The following is a 16,621-nucleotide window of genomic DNA, read 5'->3' on the forward strand; positions in this document are numbered from 1 at the left end:
TGGTAAAATTGAACTCATTTCTGAAGAGTTATTTTACAAATCATAAGCACTAGCCTGTTGAAAACAACAATATGTCAAGTTACTAGACTATCCTATACCATGTCGAAAAAAAATTTTAAGAACATAAGACCTGTAATCAGCACTTTGGGAGGCCAAGGCCGGTGGAGCGCTTGAGCACAGGAATTCTGGACCTGGTTGGGCAACATAGGGAGACCCCAGTCTCTACAAAAAATTAGCCACTTGTGTTGGTGCACATGTGTTGTCCTAGCTATCCAAGAGGCTGAGGTCAGAGGATTTCTTGAGCCTGGGAGGTGGAGGCTGCAGTGAGCCATCATGGCACCACTGTACTCCATCCAGCCTGAGCAACAGAAGGAGACCATCTCAAAAAATAAATAAATAATAAATAAACAAAAAATAATAAAATTTTTTTAAAAGACTGGGCGCAGTGGCTTATGCCTGGAATCCTAGCACTTTGGGAGGCCAAGGCAGGCAGATCACCTGAGGGCAGGAGTTGGAGACCAGCCTGGCCAACATGGCAAAATCTGTCTTTACTAAAAAAATAAAAAATAAAAAAAATAGATGTAAGAATGGCTCAACTTTTGTTTCTTCCTGTCAATAGCTTAAAGAAGAGAAAAATGGATAGATTAGGAAAACCATTTTTTATTTAAAAAGATAAAATTAGGAACAGATGAAAACTGTCTTAAGAGTATTTGAAAACCAAAACAGCAAATTTAACATCAGACGGACAGAATATTTAAATTCAGAAATAAAGTTAAAAGGTGGGTGGTGTGCCCTTTTAATGTCATACTGGAGCATTGTTTCATAGATACTTGTTTTACAAATAAAGATTGACTATTTAGGCTGGGTGCAGTGGCTCATGCCCGTAATCCCAGCCCTTTGGGAGGCCAAGGCGGGTGGATCATGAGGTCAGGAGATTGAGACTATCCTGGCTAACATGGTGAAACCCCGTCTGTACTAAAAATTTTTAAAAATTAGCTGGGGTGGTGGTGGGCGCCTGTAGTCCCAGCTACATGGGAGGCTGAGGCAGGAGAATGGCGTGAACCTAGGAGGTGGAGCTTGCAGTGAGCTGAGATCACACCACTGCACTCCAACCTGGGTGACAGAAGGAGACTCTGTCTCAAAAAAAAAAAAAAAAAAGATTGACTATTTAGAGCAGTAGTTCTCAAACATTAGAGTGCATCATCATCACCTGCAAAGCTTGTGAAACCGACTGCTGGGCCCCACACCAACAGGACTGAGGTGGGGCCTGAGCATTGCATGTCTATGTTCCCAGGTGATGCTGATGCTTCCAATTTGAGACCATGCTTTGAAAACCACTAGTGTAGGGAAATAAATTAGAGAATATGTTATGAATATACTGGAGAATATGTATATAAGTTAACTTACAGATTTCTGTCCAGTAGAAAAGATAACTCCCAAAGAGGACAGTTTTATTTTCCAATTTTTTTTTTTTTTTTTTTTTTTTTTTGAGACAGAATCTTGCCCTGTTGCCCAGGCTGGAATGCAGTGGCATGATCTCGGCTCACTGCAGCCTCTGTGTCCCATGTTCAAGCGATTCTACTGCCTCAGCCCCTTGAGTAGCTGGGACTACAGGCACCTGCTACCACACCTGGCTAATTTCTGTATTTTTAATAGAGACAGGGTTTCACCATGTTGGTCAGGCTGGTCTTGAACTCCTGACCTCAGGTGATCCGCCCGCCTCGGCCTCCCAAAGTGCTAGGATTACAGGCGTGAGCCACCATGCCTGGCCTCCCTATAGGATATTAACAAGTTTTGTCTCTATCTCAGAATGCATTTCGGAAGGCCCTTCCTGGAGCACTACAGACACTGTCTCTCAAAATATTCCTTGAACTAGCTTCACCATGTTGCTGACTCCCTTGTAAATTAAAGAAAATATCTTATATATATTTCTTCATTATTTGTATGAAAGTCAAGCTTTTCATATTGTGAAAATTATACTTCTGGCTGGGTGCAGTGGCCCGTACCTGTAATCCCATCACTTCAGGAGGCCAAAACAGCAGGATCACTTGAGGCCAGAAGTTTGACACCAGTCTGGCCAACATGTCAAACCCCATGTGTACTAAAAAAAAAAAAAAAAAATCAAAATTAGCTGGGTGTGGTGGCATACACTTGTGGTTCCTGCTACTTGAGAGGCTGAGGCACAATAATTGCTTGAACCCAGGAGACAGAGGTTGCCGTGAGCTGAGATCGTGCCACTGCACTCCAGCCAGAGCCAGAGCAAGACCCTGTCTCAAAGGAAAAAAAATAAAAAGGAAAGAAAGTTATACTTTGATACAGTATGCTAATATAAAGGATATGATATGGTTTGGCTCTGTGTCCCCATCCAAATCTCACCTTGAATTGCAATAATCCCCACGCATCGAGTGTGGGACCAGGTGGAGATAATTGAATCATGGGGGCTGTTTATCCCATGCTGTTCTCATGATAGTGAGTGAGTTCTCATGAGAACTGATGGTTTTATAACAGGCTTTCCCCTTTGCTCAGCTCTCCTCTCTCCTGCTGCCCTATGAAGAGGTGTCTTCTGCCACAATTGTAAGTGTCCTGAGGCCTCCCCTGCCATGCAGAACTGTGAGTCAACTTAAACCTCTTTTCTTTATAAATTACCCAGTTTTGGATATTTCTTCATAGCAGCATGAGAATGGACTACTACAGTGTACTAATAACAGCCCAGACAGTAGTATACAGGTGCTGCTATACTTTGATGCCAGAGGTATTCCCATTAAGCTCAGGAGCAGTATGTGCTATCATTACCATGATCTAACATTGTTCCAGAGGTTTTTAGGTCAGCAGTTCTCAACTGGAGGTGATTTTGCCTCCCTGGGGATATTTGACAATATCTGAAATCATTTTGGCTGTCACACTGAGGAGTGCTACTGGCATGTAGCAGGCGGAGGCTGGAGATGCTGATAAATATCCTGTGAGGCACAAACAGCTCCAAAACAAAGAATTATCCAGCCCAAAACGTCAATAGTGCTGCTGTTGAGAAACCCTAGTCTAGAGAAATAAAACATGGGAAATCCATTAACATAAATGTGGGAAAATAATAAACTAGTATTTGCCAATGACAGTCTAGCTAGGAGGCCTAAAAGAAGAACCTGAAGAACAGTTAGATTTTGCAGGGGCTGCGTGGTGGCTCATGCCTGTAACCCCAGTGCATTGTGAGGTCACATTGGGAGGATCTCTTGAGGCCAGGAGTTCAAGACCAGCCTGGGCAACATAGTGAGACTGCATCTCTACCAAAAATTTAAAAATTAACCAGATGTGGTTGTGTGCTCTGAGACTCCCAGCTGCTGAGGTGGGAGTATCGCTTGAGCCCAGGAGCTGGAGGCTATGGTGAGCTGTGATCATGCCACTGTACTCAAAAACTTTTTTTTTGAGACAGGGTTTTTCTCTTTTGCATGTGGGGTTTTGCTATGTTGCCCAGGCTGGTCTCGAACTCCTGGCCTCAAGCAGTCTTCCTGCCTCAGCCTCTGAAAGTGTTGAGATTACAGGTGTGAGTCACTACCCCTGGCCTTAAAAAAGAAAAAGAAAAAAATAAATTACATGGTATCATATGGCCAGTTGAAAGATGTTGGAAAACAGTTGTGCATGTGACCCCGCTGTAACCAGTTATAAAAGTATCAGGATTAAGAAATGCACTGGGTCTAGCTTTCCCAAGTTTAGGTTCCTGCTGAAAGAATGAGATGGATCTTTTCTTCCTCCGCTCCTTACCTCCCTGCAAGAACCAGGATGGTGCATTTCGATGGGCAGGCTCTTACCTCTGGCAGGCCACGGGGGCATGCAGAACATTTCTGCACGTGTGTTTTGGGCACTCAGATAAAGACCCCCTCCCTATCCAGGACTTTGTTTAGGATATTTGGCCCATGGAGGAATGAGACTGGAATCACCTGGGAGGGACAGAGGCTTCGACTGGAAGGAGGAGTGACCTGAACTCCAGGTTCTGTCCCTACACTTTGTTCCCTTGCAGCACCCTGTTAGTGGTGACTGGAGCCTGGAAGTCAGGGACGTTCGTGACCAAGTGTTGGGTGGACAGGAAGAGCTAAGGGAGGTGAGGGGCATCTCTCCAGTACTTCCCCCGGCCCTGTCCCCAAATCATGCCCTCTGTCAGCTCAGACACAGCCCCAGCCAGCAGGAGTGTGGGTCAGGAAGGACGAATGCACTCAGCACGGATCTGCTCTGTAATCTCCGCCTCACTTCATTTCAGGTTGAGGGAAGTGAGTCCCCACAGCACTGATGATATCCTGTCAGCTGAGAACATTCAGCTTTATTTAGAAAAATAAGGTGGGACATCTCTTGGGCATGGCGCATGGAGAAATGCCATCCCTCTGTGGCAGTGAGCCAAGGAATAAACCAGAATATGCAAAACCTGTGTCACAGAATCACCATTCCTGGAGGAAAAGCCTATATGGTCAAGATACCCACAGCTAAATTAACCCAAACATTCCACCCAGCCTCAAAAAACCAGTAGAACTTTGATATTAATACACTAACCCTCAGGTCTATACAGAAATTTGTAAGAATAGCCACATACTGTAACATGCGGTCATTGAGAGAGGAGCCCATCAGAACAAATGGAACCAAGTCCAGAAACATGTCTGTCTAGATGCAAGATGCCAGCATGTGTGTCAGCCAGGGAAGCAGACCAGGAGCAGATATTTAGTAAGATTTAAAATTGGGCTCTGTAACTCAGGCCTATAATTTCAGCACTTTGGGAGGCTGAGGTGGGAGAATCACTTGAGCCCAGGAGTTTGAGGCAGCAGTAAGCTATGATCATGCCACTGCATTCCAGCCTAGATGACAGAGCAAGACTCCGTCTCAAAAAAAAAAAAAAAAGTGCTCAGATGTGCCCTTACATGGAGCCACCTTTGGCACAGCTTCCAAGACTGGCAAGGCCTCACTCAGGACCAGGGGAACCAGTCGTAGCTCAGTTTCCACCACCTGAGTGGCACAGTGTCCTCAGTCCAGGCTCTGTCGGGTGTCAGATCCCCCCATCGTGCCCCTTCTGCCCAAGCTCTGCCTCATTATGGCCTCCACTGACCACAGCCTCTTCCACCTCCCCAAAGGGACCCCTGCTCATGCTCCCCAGCCTGCAGGAGCACCTGCGTCTCCAGGAAGCCCACCCTGCTGGCTCTGGGCTCTATGTAGGAGAGCTGGGCAGGCTGGATCCTGCCACTGAGTTCAGTCTCAAGGGTCTTGCTCTGTCACCCAGGCTGGAGTGCAGTGGCATGATCTCGCCTCACTGCAGCGTCCACCTCCCGGGTTCAAGTGATTCTCCTACCTCAGCCTCCCAAGTAGCTGGGACTACAGGCACCCACCGCCGTACCTGGCTAATTTTTGTATTTTTGGTAGAGACAAGGTTTCACCATGTTGGTCAGGCTGGTCTTGAACTCCTGACCTCAGGTGATCTGCCCACTTCGGCCTCCCAAAGTACTGGGATTACAGGCATGAGCCACCACGCCCAGCCTCCCTATAGGATATTAACAAGTTTTGTCTCTATCTTAGAATGCATTTCAGAATGCCCTTCCTGGAGCACTACAGACACTGTCTCTCAAAACACTCCTCGAACTAGCTTCACCATGTTGCTGACTCCCTTGTAAATTAAAGAAAATATCTTATACCTATTCCTTCATTATTTGTATGAAAGTCAAGCTTTTCACAGTGTGAAAATTATACTTCAGGTTGGATGCAGTGGCTCATGCCTGTAATCCCAATACTTCGGGAGGCCGAAGTGGTGGGATCACTTGAAGCCAAGAGTTTGACACCTGTTTGACACAGGTCGAGCCCCATGTGTACTAAAAAAATAATCAAAATTAGCTGGGCGTGGTGGCACACACCTATAGTTCCAGCTACTTGGGAGGCTGAGGCACAAGAATTGCTTGAACCCGGGAGGTGGAGGTTGCCGTGAGCTGAGATCATGCCACTGCACTCCAGCTAGAGCCAGACTGAGACTCTGTCTCAAAGAAAAAAAAAAAAGAAAATTATACTTTGATATAGTATGCTAATATAAAGGATATGATATGGCTTGGCTCTGTGTCCCCATCCAGATCGCACCTTGAATTGCAATAATCCCCACATGTCAAGGGTGGGACCAGGTGGAGATAATTGAATCATAGGGGTGGTTTCTCCCATGCTGTTCTCGTTCTCATGAGATCTGATGATTTTATTATGGGCTTTCCCCTTTGCTCATCTCTCCTCTCTCCTGCTGCCCTGTGAAGAGGTGTCTTCTGCCATAATTGTAAGTGTCCTGAGGCCTCCCCTGCCATGCAGAACTGTGAGTCAACTTAAACCTCTTTTCTTTATAAATTACCCAGTTTTGGGTATTTCTTCATAGCAGCATGAGAATGGACTAATACAGTGTACTATTAACAGACCAGAGAGTAGTATGTAGGTACTGCTATACTTTGATGCTAGAGGGATTCCCATTAAGGTCAGGAGCAGTATGTGTTATCATTACCATGATCTAACATTGTTCCAGAGGTTTTTAGGTCAGCAGTTCTCAACCGGAGGTGATTTTGCCCCCTGGGGATATTTGACAATATCTGAAATGATTCTGGCTGTCACACTGAGGAGTGCTACTGGCATGTAGCAGGCGGAGGCTGGGGATGCTGATAAACATCCTGCGAGGCACAAACAGCTCCAAAACAAAGAATTATCCAGCCCAAAACGTCAATAGTGCTGCTGTTGAGAAACCCTAGTCTAGAGAAATAAAACATGGGAAATCCATTAACATAAATGTGGGAAAATAATAAACTAGTATTTGCCAATGACAGTCTAGCTAGGAGGTCCAAAAGAAGCACCTGAAGAACAGTTAGATTTTGCAGGGGCTGCATGGTGGCTCATGCCTGTAACCCCAGTGCATTGTGAGGTCACATTGGGAGGATCTCTTGAGGCCAGGAGTTCAAGACTAGTCTGGGCAACATAGTGAGACTGCATCTCTACCAAAAATTAAAACATCAGCCAGATGTGGTGGTACGCTCTGAGAGTCCCAACTGCTGAGGTGGGAGTATCACTTGAGCCCAGGAGCTGGAGGCTATGGTGAGCTGTGATCATGCCACTGTACTAAAAAAAAAAATTTTTGAGACAGCGTTTTTCTCTGTTGCATACAGGGTCTTGCTGTGTTGCCCAGGTTGGTCTCAAACTCCTGGCTTCAAGCAATCTTCCTGCCTCAGCCTCCGAAAGTGTTGAGATTACAGGCATGAACCACTGCCCCTGGCTTTACAAAATAAAAATAAAAAAACAAAGAAGGTACAGGATGTTGTGTGGACCATTGAAAGATGCTGGAAAATAGTTGTGCGTGTGACCCCGCTGTAACCAGTTATAAAAGTATCAGAATTAAGAAATGTATTGGGTGTGGCTTCCCCAAGTTTAGGTTCCTTCTGAAAGAATGAAGGGGACCTTTTCTTCCTCCCCTCCTCACCTCCCTGCAAGAACCTGGACTGTGCATTTTGACAGGCAGGCTCTTACCTCTGGCAGGCCACAGGGGGCATGCAGAGCCTTTCTGCATGTGTTTTCTGGGCACTTGGATAAAGACCCCCTGTCCAGGCCTTTGTTTGGGATATTTGGCCCATGGAGGAATGAGGGTGGAATCACCTGGGAGGGGCAGAGGCTTCGACTGGAAGGAAGAGTGACCTGAACTCCAGGTTCTGTGCCTACACTTTGTTCCCATGCAGCACCCTGTTAGTGGTGACTGGGGCTTGGAAGTCAGGGGCCTTGGTGGCCAAGTGTTAGGTGGACAGGAGGAGCTGAGGAAGGTTAGGGGCATCCCTCCAGTACTGCCCCCCACCCCATCACCAAATCAGTGTCCTCTAACAGCTCAGACACAGCCCCAGCCAGCAGCAGTGCGGGTCAGGAAGGACGAATGCAGTCAGCACGAATCTGCTCCATAGTCTCTGCCTCACTTCATCTCGGGTTGGAGGGAGTGAGTCCCCACAGCACCGATGATATGCTGTCAGCTGAGAACATTCAGCTTGATTTAGAAAGATAAGGTGGGACATCTCTTGGGCATGGCGTGTGGAGCAGTGCCATCCCTCTGTGGCAGCGAGCCAAGCAATAAACCAGAATGTGCAAAACCTGCGTCCCAGAGGGACGCACCGTTCCCGGAGGGAAAGCCTATATTGTCAAGATGCCCGCAACTAAATTAACCCAAACATTCCACCCAGCCTCGAAAACCAGTAGAACTTTGACATTAATACATTAACCCTCAGTTCTATACAGAAATGTGTAAGAATAGCCACATACTGTAACATGTGGTCATTGAGAGGGAGGAGCCCGTCAGAACAAATGGAACCAAGTCCAGAAACATGTCTGTCTAGATGCAAGATGTCAGCATGTGTGTCAGCCAGGGAAGCAGACCAGGAGCAAATATTTATTAAGATTTAAAACCGGGCTCCGTACCTCAGGCCTATAATTACAATACTTCGTGAGGCTGCGATGGGAGGATTGCTTGAGCCCCGGAGTTTGAGGCTGCAGTGAGCTATGATAGTGCCACTGAATTGCAGCCTGGATGACAGAGCAAGACCTTGTCTCAAAAAAAAAAAAAAAAAAAATGCTCAGATGCTCCCTTACATGAAGTCACCTTGGATATAGCTTCCAAGACTGCTGAGGCCTTACTCAGGACAAGGGGGCCCAGCCCTAGCTCAGCTTCCACAGCCTGAGCGGCACCTGGAGGAGGTGGCCACAGTGTCCTCAGCCCAGGCTCTGTCGGGTCTCAATCCCCCGATCATCATGCCTTTTCTGCCCAAGCTTTGCCTCATTATGGCCTCCACTGACCACAGCCTCTTCCACCCCCACAAAGGGACCCCTGCTCATGCTCCCCAGCCCGCAGGAGCACCCGTGTCTCCAGGAAGCCCACCCTGCTGGCTCTGGGCTCTATGTAGGAGAGCTGGGCAGGCTGGATCCCACCTCTGAGTTCAGTATGGGGGGTCTCCACCCATGCTAGGCTTCCACTGATGGGACATAAGTGCCCTGGGGGTCCTTTACATCCACACAAGAGCCCTATGGTGACAAGGAATGGGGTTCTGAGAGGTTAAATGACTTGCCCAGGGCCCCAGAGCTGGCTAGAATTCCTGCACTGCCACATCCAAGGCCATGTTTGGGCCTCCCGCTGGGGGCCTGGACACCCCTCTGCATCTACCAGGCTGGGAAACACATGTCTACTGCAGCTTCCTCCCAGTGACTTACAGCAGCTGCAGATTTCTGGGGGGCCTTCTATGGGGCCCACTGCAGCAGGGAGCCGAGAACTCTTACAGAGCCCTATGTTCTCTCTCCACCTGCTTCAGCTCCGAACTCATACTAGCTGGTCTGATGTAAGAACAGGCTGTGGTGAGGGAGTTGGGGCTCTGGTCAGTAACCCAGGCCTCCAGGAATCAGGTGATGTCGATCTGGAGAGGAGGTGCCTGCTGGAGGGACTAGGGGGAGCAAACCTGGCCCAGGGCCCTGGCCTCCTGCTGGGGCATCCCCCTCTTCCTTCGCAGAGTCCCCTGAGAATCCGAAGGCATCCAGGGTAAAGTGCAGTGTTCAGCTGTGTCCTGGGGTCCAGGAAAGCCAAGTAGTTGTTCCACCTGCTGTCCACCAGGCACCCCAGCAGAGAACAGCCTCAGCCCACCCCAGCCCAACACCAGATCCCAGGGACTGATCCACCTGTAAGAGGGCAGCATGAGACTGCCCCCATTGTCCCTAGAGAGTCCCCTCAGTCATGGGCTCCGACCAGGGTGCAGGTGGGCCCAGAAGGCTGGCCCAGCATGGGTGTGGCTGCCCATTGGTCCTCTGAAGAGCCCCAGTGGCTTGTGGCAGCTGGTGTGTGTTTGGGCTTGGAAGTAGAGGATGTCCCCCAGCCAGAGGGCAGGGGACACTTGTTTTGCATTCCAGTCCTCTGCAAGGACAGGGACCCCAGGCTCCAGGCACCCCAGCTCTGCCTGCCCTACCCACAGCCTACCACTGTTTGGTTCAGGCAAGTCGCCCCAGCTCCCACAGAGGGAGCCACCCTTCCCAACTCCTGATGTTTGCCCGCACCGGTCAAGCTCCATTCTGGAAAAAACCTCCACATCCTTGGGACGACACCTCTTCCTTGACTCCTTTCCAGAGCTACCATCCCCACTTCTATTTTCTACCTATCATTTGATGCAGAGACCAGCTTCTTCCCTGGGCCAGGGCTGTTCTGGAGGCAGGGAGGTTGCAACCAGGCCATGGGGTATAGCAGAGCACTGGGTATAGACCAGGCTCTCCAGGCACACCTGGGCAGAGAAGTCAGAGACCCACAGGTGAGTGCCCTTCCTTCTGGCCCCACCCACCTCACTGGCAGAAAGAGAGAAGCTCCACAAGGAGGCTGAGGTAAACAGGGGAGCCTAGGTCACCTCTGTCTGATCTCCTGCCCTCCTGGGACAAAGCCAGAGGTTGGAGCTGGGAGTTGTTGAGAGCCCTGGCCCAGCCCTGGTTTCACCGATGAGGCTCAGGGAGGGGCTGGGTCAGCCCAAGTTACTGAGTCCATAAGGGATGGTTCTGACCATAACCCATGACCCTAGAGCTAGCCGAGGCCCCATCCCTTTCCCACGTATATCATCCTTTTCCCACATAGGGGCATGAACTGGCTTCTGACTTCTAAGGCTGAGGCCCAGCACACCTCTCCCTCCCCTTGCCTGCAGCTGTTGTCACACATCAGAAGTGAGTTTTTCCCTGAGGGGCTGGAGGTGCAGCTCCTTGGGCTGGACCAGGTGGCCAATCCAAACAAGTCCCTGTTAGTCCCCACCAGCCAGGAATTCTCATGCCACACAGCAGCTGGAGGTACCAGGATACCCGGGGGGATTCCAGGGATGAGCCCTCCTAGAGGCTCCCACAGCAGCACTGCCATCCCCAGACCCGCCACAAGCCCCGTGTCCATCCAGCCTTCGAGAACCTGGCCCCTCACACATACTTGCCCCGCTCCTCACACCTGGCTTTGCTGTGAAAAGTGGAACTGGTTCCACCTGGGCCAACTGGAGAAGGGCCTCACGAAATTACCATTTTGGGGATTCATTCCAATCATTCATTCATTTATTCACCAAATACTCACTGTCCACCTTTTTGTACCAGGCCGGGGTGATGGTCAAGCGGAACACATGTCCCAAGGAGCTTTCCTCTCTTTAGAGACAGACATGCGGACTCTCACACCATGAGATGCCCTCTGGGCTAGGGGGTGCTCAGGGCTGGATGCAGGGGAGGGCCTCGCCCACAGGAGGTGCTGGTGGGTATGGATGTGGAGGCCACCACAGGGTGAGAATGTCCAGATGTAGGGCCTAGCATGTGCCCAGGCCCAGGGTGTGACCTGGGACAGGTGCGGGGCTGCTCTATCTGGAAGGCTTCCTGACTCTGCCAATAATAGGCCATGGCTGGATCAGGCTTCATGTCAATTTTTAATATTATATTTAATAAGTTTTGATTATGTAACTAAACATGATTATTGTGATAAAAATTATGAAATATAGAAAAATTAACACACACACAAAAAACAGCAAACCCCTTCTCTCCCAAATAGCTGCTTCGACAGTATTTTCTGACTTTTTTCCCCATGTATCTGCAGCTATAAACATAAGCTGCACAAGATAGTATCCTTCCCCATATTCTGTTTTGGAGCTGGATTTTTCACCCAGCAGTGAATAGAGGCAGGCTTTAAACAGGCCAGGCATTGTGAGGGCCCTGGGAAAGGAGACTGACCATGTTGCTGGGTGACTTTGGGCAAGTCTCGCCCTCCTCAGAGCCTGGATTTTCTCAGCCCAGTGAAGGGCAGGAAGGGCTGTGGTAGGACTGCATCAGTGCTTCCCAAACTCAGAACTGCCACGTGGAGCTGTGTGAGCTGTCACCGCACAGCCCCAGGGACAGGAGCATTCTTGTCATAGCCTCTGTGAGTGGGACTCCTGTCCGAAAGTGTGGTGTGTGAACCTGGTGCCCACAAGAGGATTTCAGGTGATATGCGGATGCATTTATTTTTACCGTTACCTTCTATTTGTAGTAAATGAGACTGATTCTCACCGGGAGGGCTTGTTAACCCACAGATCACTGAACCCACTCCTCAGAGGTTCTGATTCAGGAGGTCTGCGGTGGCACCTGAGAATCTGCATTTCTAACAAGTTCTCAGGTGATGGTGATGCTGATGCTACTGCTTCAGGGACCACACTTTAAGAACCACTAATCACAAATTTCCTTTTATTCATTTATTTAAGGCAGGGCTTTTCTCTGTCACCCGGGCTGGAGTATAATGGTGCAATCATGGCTCATGGTGCCTCGACCTCCCAGGCTCAAGCAATCCTCCTGTCTCACTTCCCAAGTAGCTGAAACCATAGGTGCACACCACAATGCCCAGAAATTTTTGTATTTTTTGTAGAGATGGAATTTCACCATGTTGCTCAGGCTGGTGGTGAACTCCTGGGCTTGAGCAATTCACCTGCCTTGGCCTCCTAAAGCAAAAGTTTCCTTTTTAAATACATGTATTTAGGTTTTAAAAATGAGTTGGCTTGCCGGGCGCGGTGGCTCACGCCTGTAATCCCAGCACTTTGAGAGGCCGAGGCGGGCGGATCACAAGGTCAGGAGATCGAGACCACGGTGAAACCCCGTCTCTACTAAAAATACAAAAAATTAGCCGGGCGCGGTTGTGGGCGCCTGTAGTCCCAGCTACTCGGGAGGCTGAGGCAGGAGAATGGCGTGAACCCGGGAGGCGGAGCTTGCAGTGAGCCGAGATCGCGCCACTGCACTCCAGCCTGGGCGACAGAGCGAGACTCCGTCTCAAAAAAAAAAAAAAAAAAAATGAGTTGGCTTAAAGCACATGAATAGATCTTCAACACTAACCACTGGGGAAATGCAAATTAAAACCACAGTAAGATATCACTAGATGTCTATTAGAACAGCTCAAATCAAACATAGTGATAATATCAAATTATTGAGGCGAGGATGCAGACAAAACTAACTCATACATTGCTGGTGGAAATATAAAATGGTGGCCGAACACAGTGGCTCACACCTGTAATCCCAGCACTTTGGGAGGCCAAGGTGGATGGATCACGAGGTCAAGATATCAAGACCATCCTGGCCAACATGGTGAAACCCTGTCTTTACTAAAAATACAAAAAAAATTAGCTGGGCGTGGTCGTAGGCACCTGTAGTCCCAGCTACTTGGGAGGCTGAGGCAGGAGAATCACTTGAACCCAGGAGGTTGAGGTTGCAGTGAGCTGGGATCATGCCATTGCACTCCACCCTGGGCAACAAGAGCAAAACTTTGTCTCAAAAAAAAAAAAAAAAAAAAAGTCAGGCACGTTGGTGGGTGCCTATAATTCCAGCTACTCGGGAGGCTGAGGCAGGATAATTACTTGAACCCAGGAGGTGGAGGTTGCAGTGAGCTGAGATCGCGCCACTGCACTCTAGCCTGGGTGACAGAGCAAGACTTCATCTCAAAATAAATAAATAAATAAAAAGGAACATGTACAACTTGGATGGATCTCAAAGGGCATTTGCTGAGTAGGAAAAAAAAAGCCAATCTCAAAAGGCCGCATACTTTGTGATTCCATTTGTATAATGTTCTTTTTTTGTTTGATTTTTGTTTTGTTTTTGAGACAAAGTCTCACTCTGGCCCTTCTGGAGGATAGTGGCATGATCTTGGTCATTTTTAGTGGAGTATTTACACCATGATGTCAGTGTATCTTTAGTAGAGACAGGGTTTTGCCATGTTGGCCACGCTGGTCTTGAACTCCTGGCCTCAACTGATCCACCTGCCTCGGCCTCCCAAAGTGCTGGGATTATAGGTGTTAGCCACTGTGCCAGGCCTTCATTCATTCATTCATTCATTCATTCATTGAGACAGAGTCTCACCCTGTCTCTCAGGCTGGACTGCAGTGGCAGGATCACTGTAGCCTCCACCTCCTGGGTTCAAGCGATTCTCCTGCCTCAGCCTCCACATAGCTGGAACTACAAGCTCGTGCCACCATGCCTGGCTAATTTTAAAATTTTATAGTATTCTTGAAGTTGGAAGATTGTAAAGACAGAAAGCAGATTAGCGGTTCCCAGGAGTAGGAATAGTAGAGGGAAAGAGCCTGGAATGAGTGCAGAGGAATAGCAGGAGGGGGATTTTCATGGTGGTGGAACAGTTCTGTATCTTGACTGTAGCAGTGGTTAAAGGAGTCTACATATGTGATAAAATGGCATAGACCTAGACATGTGACATTGTTAGATATTGTCCTACATTTATCCAAAATAGAACCTTTGGAGGAAACTGAGTGAAGAGTCCATGAAACCTCTCTGTACCATCTTTGAAATTTCCTCTGAATCTCTATTTCCAAATAAAAGGTTAAAATTTATAAAGTTGCTCTAGACCAAAATATTAAATAAAAATAATATTGATTGTATGCAGGTCTGGCAAAACCTTAGACACATTGAATGACTAACATCTCTAACCCATCCAATGCACAATTGCCCCTGGTCAGGCCCTGTCCTAGGCTAGGTCATCTGCTGGAAGATAGCACTCTGGACTCTCTCCTGCTTGGCTTTGGGGTAGAGATGCCAGGTAAAATATAGGACACCCACTTAAATTTAGTTTTCTGATTACAAATAATTACTTAGTATGCGTGTACCATGCATATTTAGGACATACTTATACTAAAAATTATTTCTTTAAATTATCTTTTAACCATCTTCAGCAAGTATTGATATTTCTTTAATGTATGTATATAGTTGCTTTAAAGCTCTTCCTTGCTAATTCCAATGTGTGAGCCATTTATGGGTTTGGTTTGTTTGTTTGTTTGTTTGTAATGGAATTTTTCTCTTGTAGCCCAGGCTGGAGTGCAATGGTGTCTTCTCAGCTCACTCTAACCTCTGCCTCCCAGGTTCAAGCAATTCTCCTACCTTAGCCTCTGGAGTAGATGGAACTATCGGTGCACATTACCACACCCAGTTAATTTTTGTATTTTTAGTAGAGATGGGATTTCACCATGTTGACCAGGCTGGTCTTGAACCCCTGACCTCAGGTGATCCACCCACTTCAGGCTCCTAAAGTCCTGGGATTACAGATGTGAGCCACCATGCCTACCCCTTTTTTTTGCGGGGGGGGGGGGGACAAGATCTCACCCTGTTATCCAGGCTGGAGGGCTGGAGGGCAGTGGCATGATCTCAGCTCACTGCAACCTCCACCTCCCAGGCTCAAGCCATCCTTCCAGGCAGCCTTCCAAGTAGCTGGGACCACAGGCACATGCCACCAGCAGTCCTGACTGGTTTCTTATTAGAGGAAAGACAGAGATGTGGGGAATAGCACCTGGGAGGCTCCAGCTATATGCTTCACAATCCTACCAATGAAAAATCTGAATTAGGCTTCAGTTTCCCGTCTACAAAATGAGACAGGACAGGAGTGGGTAGGAAGAGGAGCAGCTAGGTTTGTTGGTTTAAGCTGGGCCCGCCTGATTCTGTAACGTGGACTTCACTGTCGGGTCCAGCCCACTTCCCAGCCAGGGATTCCCGTGCTCTAGATGTCTTTTGGCCAAGTCCAAGGCTGTCCAGGGTCAGGATGGGGAGGTGGGGTGGAGGATAGTGGTATGCAGAGAAGCAGTTCCCCCATAAAACCTGCAGATGGCACGAGAACAGCGCGGGAGCCAAGGGTTCCGCTCCAGCCTTCCTGGAGACCGGGGCAGGGCGGGGTGGGGCGAGGCAGAGGTGGTGCACACCGCTCAGCTGGGCAGCGGTACCCGGCTGTGGGCCAGTCCATATCTTTTAAAATAGACACATGGGTCTTCTGGCTAATTTCCTCTCTTTAGTAGGGTGATCATATGCTTTTTCATCCAAATCCAGACACTTCAGAGAGTGAAAGGGGCACCATAATAATTGCACCAGGACGCCGGGCGCGGTGGCTCAAGCCTGTAATCCCAGCACTTTGGGAGGCCGAGACGGGCGGATCACGAGGTCAGGAGATCGAGACCAGCCTGGCTAACACGGTGAAACCCCGTCTCTACTAAAAAATACAAAAAACTAGCCGGGCGAGGTGGCTGGCGCCTGTAGTCCCAGCTACTCGGGAGGCTGAGGCAGGAGAATAGCGTAAACCCGGGAGGCAGAGCTTGCAGTGAGCTGAGATCCGGCCACTGCACTCCAGTCTGGGCGACAGAGCGAGACTCCGTCTCAAAAAAAAAAAAATTGCACCAGGACAACAAACATAACCTTATGGTCACCCTACCGTCTAGTCACTTTTTCTTCCATGTTTCTATTCATTTTTTGTTGGTTTTTTTTTTTTTTTTAATTTATTTTTAAACACATAGCATTCTTTTTCCCCGAGCACCACTGTTTTTGAAAATGCTCTTGCATTCGGGATATTTTCGACCAGGCAACGTCTGCTTTCGCATCTTGAGCCTGAACAGTCTCTCTGAAGCCACCCCAAAGGCTGGTTTTAGCTTCCAGTCAGAAGACTCTGTTCCTGGCTTGCCATTCCCATGACTCAAGAATTAAAGATGTCAGACGTGGAACAGTGACCCTTATCTCAACTTTGGTGCCTCTTTGCCAAATTTATTCCTGTAAATTTTTGTTTGTTTGTTTGTTTTTTGAGACGGAGTCTCGCTCTGTCGCCCAGGCTGGAGTGCAG

The 16,621-nt window shown here is 48.4% G+C and overlaps 1 protein-coding gene across 15 annotated transcripts in view; it reads left to right on the top strand.

The window, feature by feature from the left end:
* LOC105490980 (dynamin-1-like) overlaps window positions 1-16,621 on the top strand; it is a 65,069-nt gene that overhangs the window by 1,509 nt on the left and 46,939 nt on the right. For 4 of the 15 annotated variants that reach the window (XR_011626325.1, XR_011626326.1, XR_011626320.1 and 1 more), the window contains exons 2-3: window positions 2,527-2,610; window positions 6,258-6,313. The exons of 3 other annotated variants lie outside the window; for them this stretch is intronic. Coding sequence is in view for 2 of the 12 variants with exons in the window: in XM_071100950.1 (XP_070957051.1) it covers window positions 2,555-2,610 (56 nt within the window). In the remaining 10 variants the exon portion in view is untranslated. Of the gene's footprint in view, window positions 1-2,526; window positions 2,611-4,246; window positions 4,838-6,257; window positions 6,314-16,621 lie in introns of those variants that run through there. 8 more of the 15 variants (XR_011626328.1, XR_011626322.1, XM_071100951.1 and 5 more) reach the window with 4 other exon arrangements.

Source organism: Macaca nemestrina, chromosome 7 (genome assembly GCF_043159975.1).
Source record: "Macaca nemestrina isolate mMacNem1 chromosome 7, mMacNem.hap1, whole genome shotgun sequence".
Classification (NCBI taxonomy): Eukaryota; Metazoa; Chordata; class Mammalia; order Primates; family Cercopithecidae; genus Macaca; species Macaca nemestrina.